The sequence below is a fragment of the Pongo pygmaeus genome, chromosome 4 (genome assembly GCF_028885625.2).
Source record: "Pongo pygmaeus isolate AG05252 chromosome 4, NHGRI_mPonPyg2-v2.0_pri, whole genome shotgun sequence".
Taxonomy (NCBI): Eukaryota; Metazoa; Chordata; class Mammalia; order Primates; family Hominidae; genus Pongo; species Pongo pygmaeus.
The window spans coordinates 184,697,123-184,715,731 of record NC_072377.2 but is presented as its reverse complement, the minus strand read 5'-3'; the positions used below and the strand labels follow the sequence as shown (position 1 = coordinate 184,715,731).

The 18,609-nt window shown below is 42.4% G+C and overlaps 1 protein-coding gene across 1 annotated transcript in view; it reads left to right on the top strand.

The window, feature by feature from the left end:
- Positions 1-18,609, top strand: part of RNF130 (ring finger protein 130) — a 115,281-nt gene that overhangs the window by 82,537 nt on the left and 14,135 nt on the right. The window contains exons 4-6 of the mRNA XM_054488192.2: positions 8,323-8,394; positions 10,231-10,313; positions 18,021-18,117. Of these exons, the coding sequence (XP_054344167.1) occupies positions 8,323-8,394; positions 10,231-10,313; positions 18,021-18,117 (252 nt within the window). The remainder of the gene's footprint in view (positions 1-8,322; positions 8,395-10,230; positions 10,314-18,020; positions 18,118-18,609) is intronic.

The following is an 18,609-nucleotide window of genomic DNA, read 5'->3' as shown; positions in this document are numbered from 1 at the left end:
TATTTCTTAAGTTCTTGAAATAAATGAAAATAGAAATAAAACATACCAAAACCTACAAGATACAGCAAAAGCAGTGCTAAGAGGGAAGTGTTTATAGCAATGAATGTCTAAATCAAACAATTAGAAATATTTCAAATGAAGAGCCTGGTTATGCACCTCAAGGAACTGGAAAAGCAAGAATAAACCAAACCCAAAATTGGTAGAATGAAAGAAATAATAAAGATCAGCATAGAACTAAATGAAACAGAGACTAAAAACACAATACAAAGGATCAACACAATGAAAAGTTGGTTTTTTCAATAGATAAATGGCTAAAAGAAGCCTCAAATAAAATCAGAAGTGAAAAAGGAGACATTACAACTGAAACCAACAAAATACAAAGGATCATCCGAGGTTTGTGAAGAACTATACACTAACATACTGGAAAACCTAGAGAAAATGGATACATTCCTGGCCACATGCAACCTACCAACATTGAACCAAGAAGAAATAGAAAACATGAACAGAACAATAAATAGTAATGATACCTCAACAAAAACTCAGGACCAGGTGGCTTTACTGCCAAATCCTATCAAATTTATAAAGGAGAATTAACGTCAGTTCTTCTGAAACTATTTCAAAAAATGAAAGAAGAGAGAATTCTTTCTAACTCATTCTACCAGACCCAAATTATTCCAATATTAAAACCAGACGAGGGCACAACGAAATAAGAAAATGGTAGGCCAATGTCCTTGAACATAGACACAAAAATCCTCAACCCAGTACGAAGCAAATTGAATCCAACAACACATCAAAAAGATAACACAGCAATATAACGTGGGATTTGTCCCAGGGATGGAAGGATGTTTTGGCATGTTCAAGTCAATAATCATGATGTTTCACATCAACAGAATAAAGGAACAACAAATACCAGATTCTCAATGGACACAGAAAAGGCGTTTGATAAAATTCAACACTCTTTGCAAATTAGGTATAGAAGTAACATACTTCAATATAGTGAAAGATATACATGACCCACAGCTGACATCATATTGATTAGGAAAAGCCAAAAGACTTTCCTTTAAGAACTGGTTCAAGACAAGAATGCCCACTTCTACCTACCACCCCTCTATTCCACATAGTACTGGAAGTCATAGCCAGAGCAGTCAGAACATAGAAAGAAATAAAAGGTGGCCAAGCTCGGTGGCTCACACCTGTAATCGCAGCACTTTGGGAGACCAAGGTAGGCGGATCACTTGAGCCAAGTAGTTCAAGACCAGCCTGGGCAATGTGGGGAGACCGCTTTCTCCACAAGAAATATAGAAGTTAGCCAGGTGTGGTGGTGTGTGCCTATAGTCCCAGGTATTCAGGCGGCTGAGGCAGGAGGATCGATTGAGCCCAGGAGGTCCAGGCTGCAGTGAGCCATGATCACGCCACTACACTCCAGCCTGGGTGACAGAGCAGGGACCCTGTCTCTAAGAAAAAAAATAGAAGAAAGAAAGGAAGGAAGAAGCGGAGGAAGGGAGGAAGGGGCATCCATATCATAAAGAGAATGTTAGTTGTCTCCCTTTTCAGGTTATGTGACCATATGTAGAAAAAAACAGAGTTCACCAAAAACTCATAAACCTGATAAATTCAGTAAAGTTGGAGGATACAAAGTTTGTATACAAAAGTTAGTATCATTTCTGTACACCAATAACAAACTGGGTAATAAGGAAATCAAGAAAGCAATCCTATTTACAATAGTCACATAAAAATAAAATACATAAGAATAATAAATTTAACCAAGCAATATTCTCAAACACTGATGAAAGAAATTGAAGAGATCACACAAAAGTGGAGAAATGTATGTCATCATATGTAAAATACATGTAGATACTAGTCTATTTGATCATTTACTATCATAAAATATACAAAAATCCATTGTAAAAAGTTAAAAATTATTAAACCACAAATACATGGCACCATTCACAGTTGGAAGAAATGTAAACCATGTTAAGTCATAACTGCATGAAATTAACAGTAGTACGTACTGTATTAATGTAATAATTTCATAGCCACCTGTTGGTATTGTGATCGCAAGTGTTGCCAGTGTCCACTTGAAATGTCATGTAACATACCCTTGTGAGCAGTTTGTCCCTCCATTAGATTGATTATTGCAGTAAAAGTGACCTCTTGTGGTTCTCACATAGTTTTCATTGTGTTTAGTGCAGTATCATGAATCTTGAATATTACACCGTGGGACCTGTATGAAGTGCCATAGTGATGCTGGAAATGCTCCCAAGAAGCGGAGAGAAGTCATGACGTTACAAGAAAAAGTTGCATTGCTTGATATGTACCATAGATAGAGGTCTTCAGCTGCAGGTGCTGCCATTTCACAAAGAATGACTTAGCATATTATTGTAAAACACACAAAAGAACAGAGAAGTCTATTCATGAAGCCATTGCTATAGCTACACCAACAGGCACAAAAACTTTATACTTTTTGCTAAATACCTTTTGCAGCTTTTATGTGAGTGCAGGATTTCTATAAGAAAGGCATACCTATAGTATCCAATGTGATTTGAGGAAAAGCAAAGTCATTATATGACAACTTAAAAGGAAAGCAAAGGATATAGCACTGGAGAATTTAATGGCAGCAAACATTGGTTTGAAAAGTTTAGAAAGAGATTTGGCTTTAAAAATGACAAGATAACAGCAGAAGTAGCTTTTGATGATCAAGAAGTAGCAGTTAAGTCAGGTTCCCAGGTTTCATTAAGAAAATCATTGAGGAGAAAGGTTATTTTTGTGAATGGATTTTTAATGTTGATGAAAGTGCCCTATTTTTGGGGAAAGTGCCACAAAGGACGTTTATTAGTAAGGAAGGGAAGAGAGAATTAAGACTTCAGGCATTTGTTTTGTGCTAATGCAGTCAGGTCTATGATCAAGACTGCCCTTACTGATAAAGCTACTAAACTCCAGCCTAGAAGGGAAATTATAAATACCATCTGCCGGTTTTTAATTGCAAAACAGGGAGTACCGAATAGTGGGAACTCTCTGAATTAGTTTTATCAGTGCTTTGTCCCTGAAATTAGGAAGTACCTTGCCAGGGTAGGACTGCCTTTTAACATTTTTTTGATATTGGATAATGCCCCTGGCTACCTAGAACCCCATGAATTCAATACTGAAGGCTTCAGAGTGGTCTTCTTGACCCCAGACATGCCTCTAATTCAACCTCTAGAGCAGGGGGTCCTAAGGACCCTTATGGCTTAGTACGCACAGTATGCTATGTAAAGCATTTAATGCTATAGAATAGAATCCAGATAAAACATCACGAAAGTCTGGAAAGATTGCACTGTTGAAGATGTCATTATTATTATAGGAAATGCCATGAAAGTCTAAACAGAAGATTTCGATGGGAGAAAACTGTGTGCCGACGTAGTACATGATTTCAAAGGATTTATGATAGAGCCAGTCAAGGAAATCATGAAACAGATTGTGGATATGGGAAAAAAAAAAAAAAGTTAGGGGGTAAAGGGTTTCAAGATGAGGATGTTGAAGAAATTCAAGAGCAAATAAATACTACACCAGAGTAATTAATAGGAGATGACTTGATGGAGATGGGTGCTTCCATGTTGTTCAAGGGGCAGCTACTATAACAATATCAAACAAACTATAGGTTGAGTACCCTTTATCCAAAATGCTTTGGACCAGAAATTTTTCAGATTCTGGAATATTTGCATTATACTTACCGTTTGAGCATACCAAATCCAAAATTCTGAAATTCAAAATGCTCTAGTGAGTATTTCCATTGAGTTTCATATTGGCACTGGAAATGTTTCATACTTAGGAGCATTTCAGATTTTGATTTCAAATGCTTACCTTACATAGAAAGTGGGAAAGGCAGGAATACCTCCAATTTTATTGTATGGCACCAGTATCATTCCTAATACCAAAACTAGACAGAAATACTACAAAACAAAACTACAGACCAGGACCCGTCTTGAACATAGATGCAAAAATTCTAAACAAAAATTTAGCAAATTATATTTAACAATATATATAAATTCATCATGACTAGGTGGTGTTTACTCCAGGAACGTAAGTTTCATTTAACATTCAAAAACTAATGTATTATTACCATATTAGCAGGCCAAAAAAGCTAAAACTGTATGATCTCAATAGATGGAGAAAAGATATTTGCCAAACTCCAACATCGATTCCTGATTTTTAAACTTTCCTCAAACTATTAGGGGCATCTATGAAAAACTGACAGCCACCATTATATTTAATGGTGAACTACTAAATTCTTTTTTCTAACATTAGGAACAAGAGAAGAATGTGTCCTCTGATCACTTCTGTTTCTGCGTTGTTCTTTAGATTCTAGCCAGCACAGTAAGTAAAAAGGAAAAGACGTAAAAGGCATCCATTGTGGAAATGTAGAAGTAAGCTGTCTTCATTTACAGACAACATTATTTTCTGTAGAAATTTCGTGTAGAAGATATGTTGGAATCTATGAAAAAGACCAACAGTAGATTTAACAAGATTCCATGATACAAGATCAATATAAAAGAATTAATTTTATTTCTATATATGAGTAATGAATAATTGAATTGGTTTTAAAAAATGCATTTTCATCAAGCAGATGGTGCACACCTATAGTTCCAGCTACTTGTGAGGCTGAGGTAGGAAGATTATTTGAACCCAGGAGTTTGAGTCCAGCCTGGGCAACATAACAAGACCCTATCTCTAAGAAGTTAAATTTCAAGAAATCCCATTTTCCATAGCATCAACAAATAGGAAATTCTTAACAATAAATCTGACAAAATATGCAGTATGCCCTATATAGTGAAAACTAGCTATTGCTGAGGAAATTAATCAAGAACTAAGTAGGTGGAGAGACACATACACAGTGTTCAGTGGAAGACTTAATGTTGTTAAGATGTCAGTTCTCCCCAAGTGGATGTATACGTTCAGCACTATCTCATTATAAATCCCTGATGTCTTTTATCATAGAGATGGACAAGCTGATCCTAAAGTTCATATGGGAATGCAAAATATCAAGAAAAACCACAAGGATGTTGGAATAGAAAGGAAATGTGGGATGGTTAACACCACCTAATTTCAGACCTATTACAAAGCCTCAGAAATCAGGACAGGATTGTATTTCCTTAATGGTAAACAAATAGATGCATGGTACAATAGTGTCCGCACATAGACCCACACATTTATGGACAACTGGTTTTTAACAGATTTAGAAAGCTAATTCTGTGGAGAATGGACAACCTTTTCAACAAATGATTCTAGAACAATTGTACGTCCATATGCCAAAAAAAAAAAAAAGTTCATCTGTACCTGACAGAATACACAAAATGAGTCCCTAAATACAAAGGATGAAATGATAAAATTTCTAGAAGAGAAAACGGGGAAGTCTTTGTAACCTTGAAATAGGCAAAGCTTCCTTAATATGTTACTAGAGCACAGTCTACCAATGAAAAAATGATTGATCGACTTCATCAAAATTAAAAACTGCCATAAAGTGAGGGAAAATACATGCAAAAGGATTTTTATCTGGAATATATAATGTTCTCTCAAAAGTCAATAATACAAAACAACTCAGAAACATAGGCAAAACACACGAACAGACACTTCACCACAGACAGTGTACACATGGCCAATAGGTCAACGTCATTACAATAGGGAAATGCAAATTAAAACTGTAAGGAGGCTGGGTGCCGTGGCTCAACCTGTAATCTCAGCATTTTGGGAAGCCGAAGCGAGAGGATTGCTTGAGCCAAGAAGTTTGGGACCAGCCTGGGCAACATAGTGAGACCTCGTCTCTACAAAAATAAAAATAAAAAAATTAGTTGGGCATGGTGGTGTACCCCTTTAGTTCCTGCTATTCCGGAGGCTGAAGCTGGAGAATCACTTGAGTGAGCCCCAGAGGTCAAGGCTACAGTGAGCCGTGTTTGCACCACTGTAGTCCATTTTGGGAAACAGAGCAAGACCTTGTCTTGAAAAAAAAAAAAAAAAAACAAAACACAAAAACTCACCATACCAAGTGTTGGTGAGAATGTGAAGGAACTATAATTTTCATGTATTGCTGTTGCAAATGTAAAATAATATGCCCAGTTTGGAAAACACTTTGACAGTCTCTTAAATAAAAGTCAGACAACTATCAGGTGAGCCCATCTTTCTACTTGTGGTATTTACCTCAGGAAGAAAGAAAGCATATGTCCATGTGAAGAATTGAGAATGTTGTTGTCAGCTTTTCAGTACAGCCAAAAACTGGACCACAGTGCAGATGTCCCATCAACAGGTGAAAGGATATTGTGGGCCATCTCTTCAGTGGGATACTAGATAACGTTAGAAAGGAGGTAACTGTTGAAACATGCACCAAGTGGCTTAATCTCAAGATAATCATGCTGAGTGAAAGAAGCGGTACGCACAGTAGTACATACTGTATCTATTCCATTTATGTAAAACTCCTGACGTTGCAAACTGTTACAGCAAAAAGTAGGTCATGGAGGGATGGGGTGGCGGGAGGAGGGAATTAGGAAGGGGCATAAAGACATTTGGGGATGTGGTAGATACAGTGTCTTAATTGTAGTTAGGTTTTCATGGGTCATGAAAACAGTGTGGATTTCATATGCAACTTCAAACTGTAACTTTAAATATATGTCAAGGCGTAGATTTTAAATATATGCAGTCTATTTTAAATCAATTATATCTCCATAAGGTGGTTTAAAATCAGCGTGATAGAGGGGACTCATAGATTAGGCTTCAAAGACGGAGCAGCCACACGCAGTGTGTGGATTTTGTATCTTGATTCAAACAAGTCAGCTACTTAAAGAGATTCTGTAAACACCTAGAGAAATTGTAGTATAGCGTGAGTATTGGATAATGTTGATTAATCATTATTACTTTTGTTAGGAAAGACAATGGCATCTAACAAAAGCCCATGTCTATTAGAGGTGCTTAATGAAAATTTTATGGGTGAAATTATGTGATGCTTGCAATATGCCTCAAAATCATCTAACACAATAAAGAGGGGAAACAGATGAAAATAGAAGTAAAATACTGGTAATGGAAGCCGGATGTTAGATACATAGGGAAGGCTTTATTAAATCATTCTCTGTTGTGTGTTTAAAACTTTCCCCTAAATTTTTTCTTACATGTTTCTATGGGTTTTTAACATTCTTAAGGTGTCCGTTGTTTTGGTCCTCGCCTTCTCCAGCAGGAGCAGCATCTGCCTTTTCCCGCAGTGTAAGGCCTGGATGTGTCTAGAGTGATGTCTCCCTGATGTGCCTGGGACAGTCACGGTTTGTGCCCCTTGTCCCAGTGTGAATGTTCCTAGGGCCCTCTGATGCACAAAGCTTTCTAATTTGAACAGGAAAGCGGATGCTCACCTTAGTTTTCTTCACATACCTGTTCTTTACACCTGTTTATCTTTACTAGATTATTACTTTGCCTGGAACCCCCTCCTAACCCATCTAACCCCTTCCCATTCTTAGCCCAGGCCTCGACTCCTCAAGACCTTCCCTGATGTTCCTCCCCTGCCTCGCCCCACCCCTCCTGGTCGCCTCCTCTATGCTGCCACCTGGCCCTGGGCGTACTTGAGGGTACACCATTAATGCAACTGTTCCCAGTTCAGTGAGCTTTTCCAGGGTAGGGATCACCATCTCTTCATCTGTGGTTGTTGGTACCAAGCAGTGCTAGCAGTGTCTGAGAGAATGTTGCATAAATCCAGCCTTGGAGATTCTCTGACCTCACCCTTAGAGATAATGAAAACAGCTCAACCCTGGAAGGTAAGTACACCTTCCTAGGATTCCAGAGGATGATAGTATAGTGAGCCAGAAGTGGAGCTGTGACATTCCTTCTCTTCACACTTGATGATGTGATAAGCAATTTCAAGGAGCAATCAAGGTTTCCCTTTACTAAGACAGCATTTACACATCTAATGGTGATCATTCGTTGAGCAGAATCCGAAAGCCATTGGAGCAGCAGGAGTGGCCCTGGAGTGTACAAGAAGTAGGTTTGATAATGCTGTGATATTTCAAATGTTTATTCGACACAAAATGCAGCAATTATGACACCTAACTTTTTTACTGCTGGAGAATTGAAGACCTATATTTCTGTGTTTCTGTTTGACCTAACAGGGTGTTCTAACACTTTTTACTTTTCAGCCAGAATGCTGAATCTGTGATACAGCCACCAGTTTTTCTATTTTATCATTCTCTTATATGTAGGACATGGAGAGGGATGTAGTAAAATAGAGACTTTATACTTTTAATTGCTTAAAAATAAAGTACGTCATTCAGAGATCTTACACTTAATATCTGTTTTTATTTGCAATTTTCATAGCGTCGTCTAGGAGATGCAGCCAAGAAAGCCATCAGTAAATTGACAACCAGGACAGTAAAGAAGGGTGACAAGGTACAGTGATGAAGCAACTTCAGCACCGTAAAAATAATCCAGCAGTTTTGTTTTTGTTTGGTGGGAGAGGACACACCCTAATTGTTTTCATTTATTAGATTTTCTCCAACTATACTACCTAGTGCTTTATTTTAAACTACCTTCTTACAGTAACTCTAGCTGTGTTTTCCTACAGAGTTTTCTTCTGCTAAAACCTAGCATACATTTTCAGAGAATTCTAGTGGAACCATTTGTGCGTTAAAAAGCCAGGAGATGTGTTTTCTTCCTATAGTTCCTGGGACTTTGCTATGTCTCTTTTGTTGTTTTATTTTTTCACTAGATACATGGAGAATTGAAGACCTGCATTTTTAGGGAGTTTCACCTAAAAAGGTGCTCTCTTTACAATGGGTTGAGCAGTTTGAAAGAAGAGCAAAGTGTGTCAGGGTCATCCCTGGTGGCTTGGAGGACCAAGGGAGAGAGACAGTGTCAGGATGCTGTGGCGGAGACCTCTAACTGACATGCCGCCTCAGAGCTCTAGTTATGGTAGAGCCCTGCTTCTCTGCTAGAAGGACACAGTTGCACCTTAGTGCTGCCACTACATTCAAAATATTCAAGGTTATCTAGAATGGGAAAATGGCATCTCAAAAGGCATAAAACCAAAACTGTCTCCTGCCCCATACCCAATTCTAATATTTAAGCACAGACTTGTGCCTGGAAGGATAATTTCGTATGATTCTCTGTCTTCCTAAGTTTTACCAGTTTCTTGGACTTTACCCATTTTATTCCCATTGCCTTGATACCACCGTATCTAGTTGCCTTTGAAACAGCTTCAGAAGGTGGAGACATTCTTACTGAACTTTATTGTACACCAGAGAAACAGAAAAGGGGGAAATCACTTAAGAAAATATAAGCAGATCAAAACAGCTTGCATTTCAGTGGCAGAGGAGTGGTAACCACGGTAACAGTGTAGATGCTTTCTTGGCCTGGTGGCCTCAGCTGCCACATTAGTATGAGATTCCCTGGAGCGGATTTAACCTACCCATCTTACTTTGTATCGCAGGCCAGCACAGTTATTTCCTTTAATTATTAAAGCCAATTCATCTTAGTTTGTACCTCCTAGACCTGGCAAGAGTTGTCCACTGAGTTTCAGTCCACGTGACAATGACACAGCACATAGTCTGTTTTCTTGGCTTAGGTTCCTGGCATGTTTTGTTTTATGACGACTTTTGCAAAACCCCTTCTCAGTCCTAGGAGGAAGGAAATCAATTAATCTGGTGTCTGAGTAGCTGGCTGACTCTTTCTCACTCTTAATGAAGACCGAGTATTGAATTGAGCCAGTGACTCTTCCCCATCCCAAATCTGTGACCAGATTCACAGCTCCCATTCTGGGGGTGGGTTTCCAGACAGCAGTCTGCTGGGACTCGACTCACCATCTTTCCTATCTGTACTTAGGTGTGTGTTTAAGTGAGCATCCTGGTGAGCTTCCAGACTGTGTCAAACATAGCAGTGAAACCTCTTCAGACCAATAAGTAATGCAGGGGGAATGAGGGACGGGAGATCATGATGGTCCAAGCTGATTCTAACCTTGAAAAAATTAGAATTCCGACTTAATTTTTGTAAGACATATCATAACAGAATTAATATAGATTGTTATAATTTTTAAAACAAAATAGATTCACTTAGACATAATTTGGGCCAATATAGTTAGGCAAATAAAAACAAATTAATTTTAATCATTTTTCACTTTATAACACTTGCTTACCATAGTAGCCACAGAAAGATTCTGAGCTGAATTGCATCCCAACCATTTATATACTTGCAGCGTGTGACTTTTTGTTTCTGTACTTTTCATTTTAGGAAACTGACCCAGACTTTGATCATTGTGCAGTCTGCATAGAGAGCTATAAGCAGAATGATGTCGTCCGAATTCTTCCCTGCAAGTATGTCAACTTCATTTGTTTGAGAAAGAATGATATTAATGTGCTTTGTATGCCTCCTTTTCAGGGTGGGCATCTCCCTTGCTTTGGAGCGCTACCCACCCCGTGGCTTTCTGGAGGCCAAGTCCGCTGTGCATTGCTGGCCATGGGGCTGAGGCCAGCAGGGAGTGGTGCTGTTCAGCAGGTGCAGGCTGCACAGCCTTCCTAGATGTAGCCAATATGTGACGTGGCACGCGGCCTTCAGACTCCCCAGACACAGCCTAGGAGTGTTGAGGTTGAGAATTCTTGTTCTGTGGTTTCGTTTATTTTTTTATATTTGTTTTCTTTTTTTTTTTTTGAGACGGAGTCTTGCTCTGTCACCCAGGCTGGAGTGTGCAGTGGCGCAATCTCGGCTCACTGCAAGCTCCGCCTCCCGGGTTCACGCCATTCTCCTGCCTCAGCCTCCCGAGTAGCTGGGATTACAGGCAACCACCACCACACCCGGATAATTTTTATATTTTTAGTAGAGACGGGGTTTCATCATGTTGACCAGGCTGGTCTTGAACTCCTGACCTCAGGTGATCCGCCTGCCTCAGCCTCCCAAAGTGCTGGGATTACAGGTGTGAGCCACCGCACCCGGCCTGTTTTCTTTAAAGATGAGGTTCTCGCTATGTTGCCCACAGCTGAACATGAACTCCTGTGCTCAAGCAGTCCTCCTGCCTTGTCCTCTCAAAGTGTTGGGTTTACAAGCATGAGCCACTGTGCTTGGCATTGTTTTGTGATTCCTGTGTGTTTCAAAAACAGCTCCTTGTTCCTCTCCATCTTAGACTACATCACTAGGCCCTTCAGTGAGACTTCCATCGAGCTCACCTGGCTCTGGGTACAACAACTCCAGGGACTTGGATTAAATCTTTTTCTAAACCTGGCTTATGCAAAATGGAGATAACTGATACCTGCTTTGTGCCTGCTGTGGTTCAGGTGCTCTGCTCTGAGCAGACTATACTCACTGTCTCCTATAATTCTCCCAGCAATCCTAAGAGGGTGTTTTTTCCCCGTTGTACAGTGAAGGATGGTGAGCCAATAGCAGGTTCCAGGGTTGCACAGTTCAGAAATGGCAGAGCTGTGTCAAGGCCTGCGTTTAATGTGGTGCTCCCCACATAGGACCAAGCCTTCCTCCATGAGGAGAGGACTCGCCTGTGCCTGGGAGCCCTGGAAACAGCATGTTGGTTTCTCCTGTGGCTCCTCTCAAGCTGCGGAGCATGAAACTAAGATACACAGTTCTGAGTGTCAATTGGATAAATAGCAAATCACCTGCCAAGAAGCCTAAAACCAAAGAGTTTGCCTCTTCCTCCTCCCTTCTCTTTAAAAGACATCCACACGACTCCAGCCTTATAATATGGAGCATGTTAATTAATAACATAATTGTGAGTTGTTATCTCCATGAGGCTACTGGTCTTATTTTACTTACAAAGTAATCTATTTTGAGTCTAGGAAGATCTGTTTAAAAAAAAAAAAAAAATCAAACTGAGGAAGAATTACATGTACTGAAACAGAAATCCAAGATTCTGGAAGTCCAGTCATTCTGGTTTACATATAAAGGAAAATCTATAAAACTAAATGTAAGCTGTCCTCTAGAAAATTAAACTACGGAACAGCCAGTCTTCCTTCACGTGCAGCCATTGACGGTCTAAACATGAGGCTAAAGGAAATGCACACGCCAGTGCAAATCAGAAGGGCCAGCGGGACACAGGGAGGCGTCATCCACACTTGCCTGCTTCAACACTGGAATGACCAGGAGAAGCCAAGGCTCTCCAAATTCTGTCTTGCTATTTCAGCCCAGGATCCTCCAGAACCATATGGTACCTAAAAATATGGGCCTCCAAAACCTTTCATGGGTATAACTAGAATGAGGGGATCTTCCCTCAGGGGAGGCTAGGCCTAAAGTAGGTTATTCTGGAAGCTTAATCCCATTATCTTCATCCCTTCAGTGTTGACTTTTCCACAGTTTCATTCAGAGTTATCTTTTTCCTTTTGTATAATTTTTATTTTTTGTAGAGTTGGGGTCTCACTATGTTGCCCAGGCTGCTCTGAACTCCTGGCCTCAAGTAATCCTCCCACCCCAGCATCCTGAAGTGCTGGAATCACAGGCGTGAGCCCGACGTCTGGCCCTCTTTTTAAAATTCAGTTCATTGCTTTCCAGACCTGACTGTGCATCAGAGTCAGTGGGAGGCTTTCAGAAGCATCCCGGGTGGAGGCCGGGCATGTGCGCTTTAATTATAAGTTCCTGCCCGATTCTCATGCTGCCAGACCACGCCCGCCACCAAGGTCCAGGCCATGGCTGATCTGAACCATTTCTGCGCTGCACCTGTCACCATAGAAGTGGTTTGTGTTTGTGATCTGCTTGTGAATGTTAGAATTTTTGGCACACTTCATGGAATTTCGTTGCACCCTCTATGGTACTATTACTCGGTTGTCTTTCAGTACTGGGTCACTGTGTTACTAGCTGTGCTTACTGCCCTGGCTGAGTGTAGAGTTTTCCCTGTTGCTGTGGAACTGAGCGGCTGTTTGTTCCTCTTACACTCCACGCATCACCAAGCTGTAACTTTCCCTAGACTGCACCACACAGCCTGCTCAGCACAGCACCCCATCTCACTGCCATGTAGCGACAATGCAATTATCAGGTGTAGCAAAAATTAACTTTACACATCAAGCAGTACTTGTGACAGTCTTTAACCTAGAGCAGCATTTCTCAGCCTTGGAACTGTTGACATTTGGGACCAGGTCATTGTGTGGGGGTGTGGGCATGGCAGTGTCCTTGGCCTCTACCCACTAGGTGTCCGTAGCACCCACCCACACACAGTTGTGACAACCAAAACTGCCTCCAGATGAGAACCACTGAGCCAAGGATGGGTATGCACGGCTCTTCAAGCCTCTCCCCAGCAGATGCCACTCGCACAGATGCACCTTCGCGCTCACCAAGCTGCCGCTTACAGAATTCCTTCTGCCTTGGGACACCTCCTCGCCCCTATTGTCTTTGAAGCCCAGAGTCGGTGTTACCTGCTGTGGCTTTCTGTACCCCATGTTGCTAAGCGGTTCTGCTCCCTCACCGTCTTCCCACGGGACTCTGAACAGACTTGGCAAGACAGAGCCTCCCCGCCCGGCCTGCCGCTGCGCAGAGCCCTACCCCCACCTGGCTGGCACTCCACATTCGTCACAGCAGCACCTGCAGGTGTGTCCACTGTACTCCAACACCTTGACTCACGCGCTTGTTCTTCACTCTCAGAGGACCGCTTCACCATTGACTTCCCAGAGGAAGCGATGGCTGGAATTCCCTCAGCGTGCTGACCCGGGCGCGCAGGCTGGAGAGGCCGTCTGCTGTGGTCCATGCCGCTCCTCCCCACGCCGCTGCGTGCCCGCGCTCTCCCTTCCTGGGGGCCTCGTTCTGTTGCCTGGCTGCTCCTTCCAGAGTTCTGTCTCCACTTGTCGGCATCTCATCACACTCGCATTTCCCAGTCCAGTTTTTAAAACTCTCTTTCAAAGCCATCGCCCTCCAAGTACCGTCCCACAGCCTCTGCTGTCACACCTGCCCACTGCCTCTTCCCTCCGTGAGGGAGGGAGACGGGCCTGGACACCTTCATGTCCATCTTTCCTTAACGATTCACAAGCTCAGCTAGGACTTTCTATCCAGAGCTGTCGAGCCTCTCATGGATTGCCTGCTTCTTGCCACGTGACCTTTCCTTTTCCTCTTCTGTCGCACTATTTACTGTGGACAGATGGCAGTTGGCATAGCAGAGGGGCCTCCTCCTCGGCTCAGTGATCACAGCTGATTCTCCTTTGGATGTTAGCCAGCAGGTCTTAGAAACTGAGGAACTGTCACCTCGTCTTATTTAGACCTCTTAAAGGTTGGCCATCGGAGTGTGTAGTAGCGAGAAGTATGTTTTCAGAAGTGGAGTTGCAGTGTGGATGAACGTATGTTTCCATGCCACTTCGGGAGCTAAAGCGGGGGGCCGGCCGCTGCAGATGTCTGAGGCTCCACTGCGGCCGAGGGTCCATAGAGACAGTGACTGCTGCCAGCCCCAGCTAGCAGAAGAGAGTTCTTGTCTGGGGCCTTTAATAATCCTGCATCCTTTTATATTTGCCAGGTTCTTACACGGTACCAAAAGGCTACAGAGCTGTGAGAGCAACTCACCTTCAGTATAGAGACCTCCCCCTCCCACAGCGCTCTTCTGCTCCCTCTAGTTTATGGCATGTGTGGGACATAGGAAAGGGGAGAGCGCTGAATTTCGTGATTGCTGGGTTTGTTCCTTTCATGTTCTATTTGTTTCTCGTTCTGTATCCCCCAGTATTTCTCATAGGAATAAAGGACTTTGTTGAATTTCGGTATGCTTGTGCTTTTCATGTTTCACTGTCCACATGTTACCTGCTTTCCGTCCCGATGCACCACCCACCCTGTGTGTGGCGGGCCTGTTGTGCATTTATGTGTGTTTTTATCACGTGAGTGGGGAACTTCTTTTCAAGGCCCCACTTGCCCCAGGTGCCTCTTTCTGGGGCCTCCTGGGTGTCCATGGAGCACCTTCCATAATGAGAGCCCACAGCCATAGTGAGGGCGAGCGTGGTCAGGCGTGCGGGAGTGGCCAGGTGGTGGGGCCGCTCTGCCCCTGTGAGGGCCCTGCAGGTGCTCAGCCTTGGCCCACATGCTGTGTTGCATTGACTGCTCCAGACACTTCCCAAGGTAGATTAAACAGGTAGATTAAACTGCTCCCAAGGTAGATTAAATGCCCCGGCCCAGTCCTTAGCTGAGACCTCTGCACAGCAGAAGGGTGGTTTGCCGAGCACCAGACTCTGTTGTAGCAGAACTTTGCCTCGAAAGGAAGGAAAGGCCACGGCGAGTTCAGTGAAAGTTGCACTGCAGAGACCAGCGGGAGGGTTAGATAATGGGTGGTGAGGGGAAAGGTGCCGTGTTCAGGGCAGCTGCCCATGGAGATCACAGAAGAGAGAGGACGGGGAGGAGGCCATGGGTGGAGAGAACAGCCACCCAGCTTTGTTTGTGGAAGCGAGGGGTGTGCCATGGGAAGTTGAGACTGAAGAGCTCTGGGTGAGTTGCACGGAAGCTGGACTAGCGGGGAATTTGGAAAGACAGGAAGGAAGGGTGTTCAGTGCTCAGAGGTAGGGGTCAGGAGTAAGAGAGGGATGGGGTGGATGGAGAGCCCAAAGGAACTTTTTTTTTAGAGACCAAAAATATTTCAGATTTTCAGTTAGCTGAGGAAGGGAGGTTTTCTAAATTCGTCACCAGAGAACCAGTTGGTCTTTTCTGTTTTTCTTCATAGTACCCCACAGCCTAGAGGAGAAATTTTTAATTGTTTAGTAAAACAGAGGGGCGGGCACTTCTTTTATATCAATAATCCTAGAAGGAAACAGTTACTCAAGAACCCAACCATATTTATAACTAATTTCAGGTTAAAGAAACAGGCAGAGAACACTGAACTCATGCAGCTTTAAAAATGAAATACGAGGATTATACCATTTGGTTCTTTCTGGATAGTAAGAGAAAAGAAAGACAGGACAATAAGAAAAGGGAAAAGCAAAACCTGGCCCCAGTAGGGAGCACCAGAGCCACACCTCCATCCCCCCAGGTGGTGCTGCGGCTTTACCAGGTCTCCACCAACAGTTCAGCAAGCCCAGCCACCCCTCACCCTCATCTGGATACCTCTCACTCCTGCACCAGAGCCCTGATCAGAGGTCACAGCATCATATCTCTTCCATTACTTGTCAGTAGGCCAGGTCCCATCATCCACCCTGTGTAGGCCTGACCTGCAGCACCTTTCCGGCCACCCCACCCTAGCGCTAACCCAGTGCATAGGTCCGTACCCCTCCTGAAAATGTATGTAAGGTACTAGGCATTTGAGTCCCTGTGACTTTTTAGAGGGAGGTTCTGTAACTTTTATCAGATCTAAGGGAGTTTGTATCCCCCAAAAGGGTTAAGAAGCCTGTTGTGGTCTTTGTTGGTCAGTAGCCAGCATTAGTGCAGTTGACCCCTGCTGGAAAGTCCAGCTGGCCCTGGGGACACCCTGGAGTAAGGAACCGCTCCGCACACACAGGCTACGAGTAACAAGACATAATGCCTTAGGTGTACTGAATGTATCTGGGGCTTACCTATGGATTGGTGGGTTTCCAGCCCTTAAGTAAAAGCTTTAAGGTTTAAATAAATGCCTTCAGGGGTGATGGTTCTGGTTATTTCATTGTCTGTGAATTTAAGACTAGATTGATAAATTCATTCTTCAGGATCTTTACTCTTGTCCCCAAAGAAGTGAGTATAAGGCCATCAAACAGTGATAGGCAGACGTGTGTGTATATTGTTCAGGCCGATGTTGTAAGCATGAATGTTTGTTCCAGATCCCAGTAGAAACTGAGTTCTCTAGACCTCTTTTTATAAATCAAAACTGCATTTTTAAACAGCTGTAAATAACATTAACTTAGAAATTGACAATCAAAGTTGTAAAGGTATATACCACGATTCAATTTGGCATCTTACTTAAAAATTTCTTTTATCTTGGCCGGGCGCGGTGGCTCACGCCTGTAATCCCAGCACTTTGGGAGGCTGAGGCGGGCGGATCACGAGGTCAGGAGATTGAGACCATCCTGGCTAACATGGTGAAACCCCGTCTCTACTAAAAATACAAAAAATTGTCTGGGCGTGGTGGCGGGCGCCTGTAGTCCCAGCTGCTTGTGAGGCTAAGGCAGGAGAATGGTGTGAACCCGGGAGGCGGAGCTTGCAGTGAGCCAAGGTCACACGACTGCACTCCAGCCTGGGTGACAGAGCCAGACTCCGTCTCAAAAACAAACACAAAAATTTCTTTTATCTTATCCCAAACTCAGATTAGTGTTTCTTCCAAAGCTGCCCTGAACGTCTGTCTTGGCACCCACCTTCTCCCTGTTTGGCCAGGACTCTAGAGCTTCAGAAGGCTGCTGGGCCGGGTGCTAGAGCTTGAGAAGTAATTTCTGCAGCTCCTACAGTCTTTCTTCCCTTCCGGAGGGCACAAGTTCCGTTTTTTTAACAATGCAAAACCCTGTATGACTGACTTATTTCCAGTCACAAGGATGTGACTTTCTACTTTCCTGAATAAGAGAGAAAATCACCCATCCTCCCCCTTTAACATTTCAGCTGAAAATTGCTAAGTGTTACTTGAATCTAGGCACAGTTTACCCTTTAAAATAGTTTCAGCTTCCCTGTAGCTTTTATAAACATTCAACATAAATTGCTTAGAAGTTTTTAAAAATGATGTTTTAAATGACATTCAAACAGGGTGCCATAAAACTAATAACTATGCAGAGAACTCTTTTCACTTAGCCATGATTTAATATCTTTTTGAAACTCCATTTTTCTATGTTAGCTATTGTAGAAAGCATAACTGGTTTATAAGGTGTGATTATTTTCATTCTTAATACATTTTCTAAGTTTCCATTAGTCCTTTTTGGAATTTGGTAAAATAAAAGGTCCAAACAACCAAATCCTACTTACCAGTTCTTACACAGTGTTGTACATATGAGGTTGGGCTCAGGAGATTTTCTGCAAGTTATATTTTAATAAATTCCCAATATTTGTCTCTTGGGGCTTAAAATATGTCCTGAAAGGGGGAAAAACAGACTAACTAAAAATTCCCTTTCTTTCCATTTTGGCCTAATAAGTTTCTCGGTATGTAATTTGTGACATAACTCTCCATTATTTTATAGGCATGTTTTCCACAAATCCTGCGTGGATCCCTGGCTTAGTGAACATTGTACCTGTCCTATGTGCAAACTTAATATATTGAAGGCCCTGGGAATTGTGGTATGTTCCTATTTTATTTGTTATCACTTTTGTATATTATTGTGTGTATGTGTAATACAATATAACATAATTGGCATAATAGGCGGCATGACTAAGACACACAAGAAAACACTGGCTATATTTGCCATGTAACCATGTAAGCCCAACAGGACCTTTTTTCCAGATTACTGAGAAATCTAACCCATCTCAGAGAATTCCTGGAAGAGAAGGTAAATAACTCTACTAGGCCTTTTTTTTTCTTTTTTTAAATTTAAGAGACAAGGATTCACTCTGTGGTCCAAGCTGGAATGTAGTGGTGCAATCATAGCTTACTGTAACCTCGAACTCCTGGACTCAAGCAGTCCTCCCACCTCGCCTTCTGAGTAGCTGGGACTACAGGCATACACCGCCATGCCTGGCTAACTTTTTTGTTTTTGTTTTTGTTTTTTTGAGAGGGAGTTTTGCTCTTGTTGCCCAGGCTGGAGTACAATGGCACGATCTTGGCTCACTGCA